At 44.9% G+C, this 7,915-nt stretch overlaps 1 protein-coding gene across 1 annotated transcript in view; it reads right to left on the bottom strand.

Annotated features, from left to right (window-relative positions):
* Positions 1–465: 465 nt before the first annotated feature.
* The window catches only part of MAML3 (mastermind like transcriptional coactivator 3), an 89,865-nt gene continuing 82,415 nt past the window's right edge, over positions 466–7,915 (bottom strand). Inside the window, exons 5-7 of the mRNA XM_017732643.1 lie at positions 7,889–7,903; positions 5,578–5,665; positions 466–2,942 (exon numbers count right to left, since the gene is read on the bottom strand). Coding sequence (XP_017588132.1) covers positions 1,954–2,942; positions 5,578–5,665; positions 7,889–7,903 — 1,092 coding nt within the window. The 3' untranslated portion in view covers positions 466–1,953. The remainder of the gene's footprint in view (positions 2,943–5,577; positions 5,666–7,888; positions 7,904–7,915) is intronic.

The raw sequence follows: 7,915 nt of genomic DNA, 5'->3' as shown, positions 1-7,915 counted from the left end.
TTAAAATGTAGCAGTCAGAGCAGGCTGGATTGATGGCTCACCTTGAGCCCATTAAAAATGCAGCTTGTACTGCTGCATCGCAGCATTTAGAACAGGTAATTCCCCCCACTAGGCAAGCGCAGCAAGGGAAACTGTTCAAAAGAGAGTCTCAGTGGGGCAGTGAGATGGTTCCAGGCTCATTTGCTCCTGGTCTTTAATGTGATGCATATCTGTGCTCCACAGGAAAAGGCAGGACATGAAAGCGTCAAGTGCCAAGGCCCTCAGCCTCCATGGAATTCAGGGCTCAGCACTTGGCATAGCTGGGCCCAGGGAGAGCAGCACAAAAAGAGGTGATCAGGAGCTGGGGAACTGGGACTGGCACTTGTGCACTTCTGCTGCAGAGCAAGACTCATGGCTCACAGAGGCCAGCACTAGGCCAGAGGGTGCTAAAGCTCTGGACTGTGGGTCATGTTAACATTTTTTATGCACAACTATGTAACCTGATAAGCAGCTCTCAGCTGAAAACACTAAAGAGGTGATAGGTTACAGAAAACAGCCTCCAACTGCAGCTTGGGTACACACTCAGAATGGATGGTGACTCAATATTGTGTGAGATCTATCACAACTTCATCACAGGGCTGCTCAGCACTGGTCCAAATAGTGGAGATAGTGATACATCCCTATTAACTACAACCTTATTTGGGCAGACCCCATGTTTGTAATATCAATTATTTTACCCACTCATGAATGTTCTTTACAGTCATCCTTCACTGACTCCTGCTCTTCAAATATTGCAATGAATTTTATTCCAGCAAACCAGAGGGATTAGACCAAAACCATCTGTTTAAAACTGAACATATCACATAGAGAGCCCAGACACCTTGGGGTAATACTACCTGCCAAACCTGCACTTTTCAAGAGGGGAGGAGAAAGTCTTCCTGTCTGCCAAACCCTCACTGTACTCATGCCTATTTTCTCCTCCCCTGCCTGCCCCTTTGTGGCTTGCCTGAAAAAAAAGTGCAGCCAGCTCAGCTTGCTTTACACTGAAAGAACAGGAGGGGAAGAGAGTGAACTGAGAACAACCTGGGGAGGAAGGAGAGGGAGGGTCCCCACTGAGGACCTCTGCTAATGTCTCTTGGTACCTCTCAGCCCTTCAACACCCCAGGCAGCAGGGCCATGCCAAGTGCTCTGACTTGGGAAGCACTACTGCAAGTCCCAAGGGGACTGAGCAGTTCATTAAGTTTACCCACCACTAGGCTGTCTCCAGCAGCAGTCACATAATCAATCTGCCCTCACAACACTGCCAAATTTATGTTCTCCTGCACTTGTAGTGGGGTTTATCACTCTACAGTGAAAATGGTCACCTCCCTGTGATTGTTTAGGTTTGTCATGTGAGCGTTGCATGTTCCCTTAGGACAGCTCAGAGCCAGCCCCATGGGCCTGGCCATGGCTCTCCGAGACCTGCTTGCCCCCGGGGTTAAGCCCCTTTCTGACCAGGGCCTGTGCAATTGCCCCTGGATATCTCTAGGCTTTGCTCCCAGCTCTTCCATCTGCTTCCCTGGAAGCTGCAATGTGCACAGTCATATAAGGTGGGAGATATGGGACCACCCCACACTACTGTGCAATGAAGCTTTGTTTTAAGTGGGGAGAGAACAAATTTTCCCAGCCAGAGGCATCAGCTGGCTTTTCCAGTTTCCCCATTCTGCCTCACACACACACAGAGTGGGTGCCCCCACACAACAAAGATTGCTTGGTGGAAGTTTTGGGATGCTGATGTTTTCATCGTCCCCTCAATCTTCCAAAGCTGGCTACAAGATCAGCTCAGTTTACATAATTAAAAACAAAAGAAAACAAAATAACCCCAAACCAAACCAATACAAACAAAACCCAACAATCCAGGGATGGGGAGAACATCTGACTCCCTCTTTGCTTGTTCAAACATAACAACCAAAGCTCCAGACTATACAAGCACATTCACTGGGGGTTTCCAAACAACTCATCAAGTTCTTGAATCCACTCATCCCCTGGTCCGCTCTTAATAATGGAGTCCACAAGGTCTGTGCCCTCTGCTAAACTGGAGAATGATGCCCCTGCTCCTTCGTTACTGTAGTTGTAAGATATGTCCTGAGTGGGATTCCTCTCGTAGGCCTGGCCTTGGACACTCTGAGCAAAGGTACCGCCTGGCATTTGCTGCGTTGGGGGCTGACTGAAGCCTGACATGGCAGGGACCCCTTGGGTTATTGTTGGCATCACCATCGTCCTGGCCTGGCTGGCTGCCTGTTGCCCAGGTAGTGGTTGCAGCAACTGTCTCCCCAGCATTGGGTTCAGGGCTCTCACTGTCCCACTTGTGTCCACAACTGTCTGATTGAGCCCCTGTGGGAAATGCTGCTTGGATAGCCGTGGCTGCCCGGATGGCATCGCATATGTGGTGATGCCATTGTTGAAGGGCCCCATTTCACCACTAGTCCTTCCAGGTATGCCTTGCAAGCCTCGCTGCTGCCAGTTTTGTGTTCCTTGAGGGACAGACCCCATCAGGTTTTGAAGTTGTGGTGCTTGTGGCCTTGGCAAGACCTGGCCCACAAGTCCTTTCATCTGCTGCTGATGCTGGGGAAGAGCAGAGTTTACCAGCATGGTCTGACCAAAACTGCCAACCATTCCCACTGCTTGTCCAGAGGCAGGCTGCCTTGTTCCCTGGCCTGCGCTGTGTGCCACGTTCATGCCACTTTGGTTTGGGTGCTGCAACATTTGGCTCATCCCTGTGCTCATACTGTACATTCCTGGCTGGCTGGAAGAGCTATAAGGAGCCATGCCCATATCCGACTGGCCTGCAGTGGTGGGCAGTGTGCTTGGGGTCTGGGAGGGACCCATGGCCATCATGTTCACGTTCTGGGCAATCATTCGGGATGTTCTCATGCTCTGGAGTGCTACTTGGTTTCTCACAGCCACTATATCCTGGGGTGAACCTGCACCAAAAAGGGAGGAAGGTAAGAAAGAGCCCACAACCCTGTAAAGCTTAATTAACACATCTTTGCATAAGAGAGAATCTGTAGGAGCCTCCTCAGCAGCACTTATCTACTTCAGCTACACCTAATTCAGCTTCTAGCAAGCAAATGGGAAAACTTCCACTGGTTTCCTTCATTGGCTGCAAGACAGCTGAACTTCAGTTTACCATTTGAAGTTCTCTTTTAAATATCTCCATTGTCTTTGGAAAGTAAGCCTTTAAAATGGAAATGTCAGGCCCAGAAGGCCAATCAATGTTTTTAATAGCTCAGGAGGCATAAATGAATGGATTTTCTATAGCATTGCTACGGATTAATTCTAGGAAAGAAGAAAAAATGGGCTTTTGTGGACATTTAAAGCAGGGAGAGTATATTAGTGAATCAATACTATAAGCACATTTTACTTCACCTTAGGCCAGTGATGGGAAACCAGAAAAACCTAGCCTTGTTAAATTCCACACTGTGGCAGATAACTTAACCATGCTTGCGTCTTACTTTCAGGGGTAGGGGGGAGCTATTGATTTCTGGGAAGCCAATATGCTTCTGTATTTACTATCTTTATTTAAAGACAATTACCTGGAGCCCAGATTATGCCATAGGTTCATTGTGGATTTGAGTCACTACCAAATACAACAGTCATATTTGAGTCACTAACTAAATAGTCACATTCTTCAGATTTGAGTGACTAACTAAATACAACACAAGGCAGGTGAAGCTCAGAGTGTATGAGGTGCACAATTGCTCCAGGCTCAAATGTTATTAAATGCCAGGTGTAAATATAAAATCATTGCTTAAGAATTCAGAACTGTACAACAGAATCTGAATGTTTTTAAATCAGCCCCTATTTGTTGTCCCTCAGTGGCAGACAACATCCCTGAACACTGGTCCCTGTTATTGATGTTGGCTTGGTTTCCATGAGAAATGGGTCTGGATAAAGGAAGCATCATGTCTATACATGTCATTCTATTACATAATGCAGAGGATGGCTACAACTCCATTTTCTGCAGCACCACAAGCTTCTGGTGGGTGCTTTTAGCTCCAGCACACAGCTAAATGAAACATTTTGTAGCATGAAGAGAGACCATCTGGATCTCACTGGAACAGGCCACATGTTGTGGCAGCTTTTATTTTATTCATGCTATCAAACTGCTTTCTTAATGACTGGATACTGGGGTTCCCTTGATTTCTCTTAATTTGGATCAGCTCCTTCCATGATTAGAAACAGTCTTTTTATGATGACTCCAGCAAGTGCGTAAGATACAGAGAATCTGTTAAAATCTTAATGCATCTTCAGCTATTTTTTAATTGGAAATGGCAGCTGAAAAGCTCCAAAGGAGTCAATAACAGCAAGTGGTTCACATACTGCTTTTGTTAACTACTGTCCTTGGCATAAGTGACAGGAGATTAGACAAGGAATAGTTAAATGAGAGATGCAACGGATTTTAAGATTTTAGGCCACCTTCTGGTCTCATTTACACAAAACCTACTGCACTGGATTACATTCACGTGACTAAAAAGGAAAAAATGGTGAACTATTTAAATTAGTTAATTTATGAAAATGAATTCCTTGCTCTGTCAGATTAGCCTGAACTCTCTTCTCTGTTTCTTTTAAATAACACATACAAAGGCAATGTTTCAAAGAAGCATGAATGCAGAGAGATTGTATGTGTGCATCTCAGTGGATGACCGTGCACACACTTCTTAATTTTGGAAAATCAGTTATTGGGGAAAAAAAGTAATTTCATACAGAACTTAAGGAGCCAAAGATAAAAATGAAGAGGTGATTAGAAGAAGTCACCCTGATATATGCCAGTAGAAGACGTGGCTGCCTGTTCATATCCTGGGAACCAGAATGGCAATGTGAACTGTCCAGAATTGCCTCCCTTGTTTTCTGTTGCAGCTACAGGACATTACCATGAAAATACAGCACAGGTGTGTGTTCATTTCATGTCTGTATAGAAATCATGGTTAGTGAAGACATTCAGCTGATGCTTTGCACCTAAAATCTCAGAATTAACTTATTTTCCTAAGTTAAAATGAGTACACTTACATTCTTCAGTTACCTGGGAGCACATCAAAATAATACTTGTGCTTTTTTTGAGATCATTAAAAAAATCTCTATTTACATCTCAGATATTTCACTGTGTTTCCCACACCTGAGATTTATCAGTCCTTCTCCAGGTAAGCATGACCTCTCTGAAATTCTCTGCTCATCAAATTAGATACAGTGGGGAATGAAGGAGGGGAAAAACCAAGATACAGTCAGAAATGCTATCAGGAAAAAAAACTCATAAGAGTAGAAGCAAACAAGATAAACCTGTGAATGAATCCATGATGTCTGGATGTCAAAGAGGCAAAACAAATGTCAAAAAAAAAAAAAAAAGCAGCTTTCACTGAAGGAAGCAGAAAGGAAAACATAAACTTAACTGAATATGCAAACTTGGGAATTCCCCTTTGGTAAAATATGTGGTGTGTGCAACAGCCTGTGTTCCTCTTCTTGTACACTGCTCAAACCCTGGTATTCAGAAACTGCACAAGCTTTCACTTGCTACCTTGAGGGGCACTGACTCCAAAACAGGAAAAATAATTTGACTTTTACCTTGGAATTGATTGACCTGTTGCACTGGATATGGGCTTCGCTGTTGATGCAGATGCTGCTGAGGCAAATGTGACTCTTGCTGCAACTGCTGCAAATGAAGGAGGGAAAAAAAAAAGCAGAAGAGACAGAAGACAGAGGTGATTAATTAATTAATGGACTGATTGCAAAACTGCAGAACTGCACTGGTTCTTATCTGGCGAGGTGTTCTGGACAGACAGGTAGAGTCATCTGGAGAGTCCTCCTCAGAGCACTTGGGCTACTCAGCACTCAGACTCTTTTTGGCTCAAAAAGGAACAAGCACTGAGGCCGACATCATTGCATCTTACCTACAGCCATTTCATCCTGACCTCTACAGCATGAGCTTAACTGTCTTCATGCAGAAAGGAGAAGGAGGGATGTGAACTAACTTTGCTCACCTAGGTCTAAGGGCAACTGTATCCACACACACTTTCCTTCCCTTAGTCCTGCCAAGGTCCAGAGGTTTGTGTTCCTGGTGCAAGACTTTGCTCCATGTCTGCACTCATAACACTCAGCTGCAAGGATTTCTGCATCCTGACCCAAGCACTGCAGCCTAGAAACATTCCTCAGCCAAAACAGAAATGGATACTAAGGCACATTTCCTCTTGTGCTTCAGTGAATGATATTTGGCAAGTGGTGACTGCAAAATGCATTGCTCCCTTGATCCAGACCACATTGCTCCTCTCTGGTTGTTTTCTACAAATACTTGTGAATATTTTAAAACAGAATCAAGGGCTGATTATAAAAACAGAGCTTTCAGATGCTAAGGTGTACTCAACTAAGCACTTACTGAAAGGACATGTCTTGTAGCATCATCCGCAGCCGTACAAATACTGTGTCCAAAACCAAGGATGTGTAACAAAGGTACAAGAACGGCAGAGATGGGAAAGAAGGAAGTATTGATCCCTGCATTCATAAGTATCTGTTACAAATTATCAAAAAGAAAGAGGGACTCTTGTTAGGCACAAACTACCCCAAAGCTAGGAACCTGAGGACTGTGACTTTGCCACTTTTCATCTCTGCCAGCACAATTGACAGCCTCAGCTTGGTGGCTTTTTAATACTTTTAGGCTTGCCCCCAGCAGCCAAGTCACTGACTGGCTCTTGGCTTTATGCATGTGAATTGGCCCAATCCATGGGATGCATTACTGCATCCTCACTCTCATGCACTTGTTCACATTTGAATCAGTTCAGGCATCTTTATCCTAAATATTTCTAGGAGCATCCTTCCTGTTCACTGAGAGTAAATTTTTCTGTTTCTCAGAAGCAACAAGAGAAAGGGGGGGAGGCAATCTGTATTTCTGTGGTTACACAGCATGCATGTTTTCTAACACAAATTTAAGCAGATGGTCTTAAGCTGTTTTTCCTTAGCAAGAGAGGAGAAGCCAAGCTTAAAGCAACTGCTGACCTCCCAGAGCATTATCTAAGTAACATTAGGGGGCTGGAACTTTAAACTTGGATCAAGTTTAGTCAATCAACAGTGTGACTTTCCAGTGGTTTTCTCTTGGGCTGCTTTGAAACTACAGCTGAATTAAGCACACACCGCCATTCAGACTGTGTAGTTTAACATCCATATTGCAAAGCCTGGGCTGCCTTAAAAGTGGGCAGCTGAGGCTGCAGGGGCAGGAGGGTTCCCGGGAAGCTGAACCAGGGCCAGCCTGTGTTTGAACTCACTCTGTGGCACAGCTGAGGAAGCCAGGTGATAGCTCCAATGCAGCTCTTCCACATTGCCACTGCCAGAGGTAGTTTCACTGTTGTCCCACTTCAGTCTCTGGTTCTCCCCTTGCTGCTGTCTCTCCCTTGTATAACCTATTTGCTCCTACTGGCACTCAATAAACCAGATTAAGGAATTGGTCTGGGTAAATAGTAACATTTTTCTTTGCTAAGGCTTCTTTTAACCCATATCCATTCTTTGTCCCAGATTCCTGAGCAGCTATGCACAGATTTTGCCAGTGCAAGACCATAATCAGAGCTAGGGGAGAGGACCTATGACTGTAACTGCAGCTGAGTCTGCTTCTGCTGGAGTAAATGCACCATTAGATGCCAGGTTAAGAGCTAACTTTTCCAGTGCCTAAAATCCAAGGTGACTGTCAAGCCCACTACTGGAAACATGGGTAATATTTGCCAAGATAATGGTAGGACTGATACAGTTGCCTCTTCTTTGACAACTATTGCTGAAACACCCAGACAAGAGCCACAGAGAGGGAATTCCCAAATCTAGGAGGAAGAGCTGGTGCTGCATTGTCTGTAGTGCTCATGCTCATCCCAGCATGCGTTGGAGACGGCTACTGTACCTGCTCCGCTAAGATCTGCTGCTGCTG

Source organism: Corvus brachyrhynchos, unplaced genomic scaffold (assembly GCF_000691975.1).
Source record: "Corvus brachyrhynchos isolate BGI_N302 unplaced genomic scaffold, ASM69197v1 scaffold444, whole genome shotgun sequence".
In the NCBI taxonomy this organism is placed as follows: domain Eukaryota; kingdom Metazoa; phylum Chordata; class Aves; order Passeriformes; family Corvidae; genus Corvus; species Corvus brachyrhynchos.
This window is presented reverse-complemented; position numbering and strand designations above follow the sequence as displayed.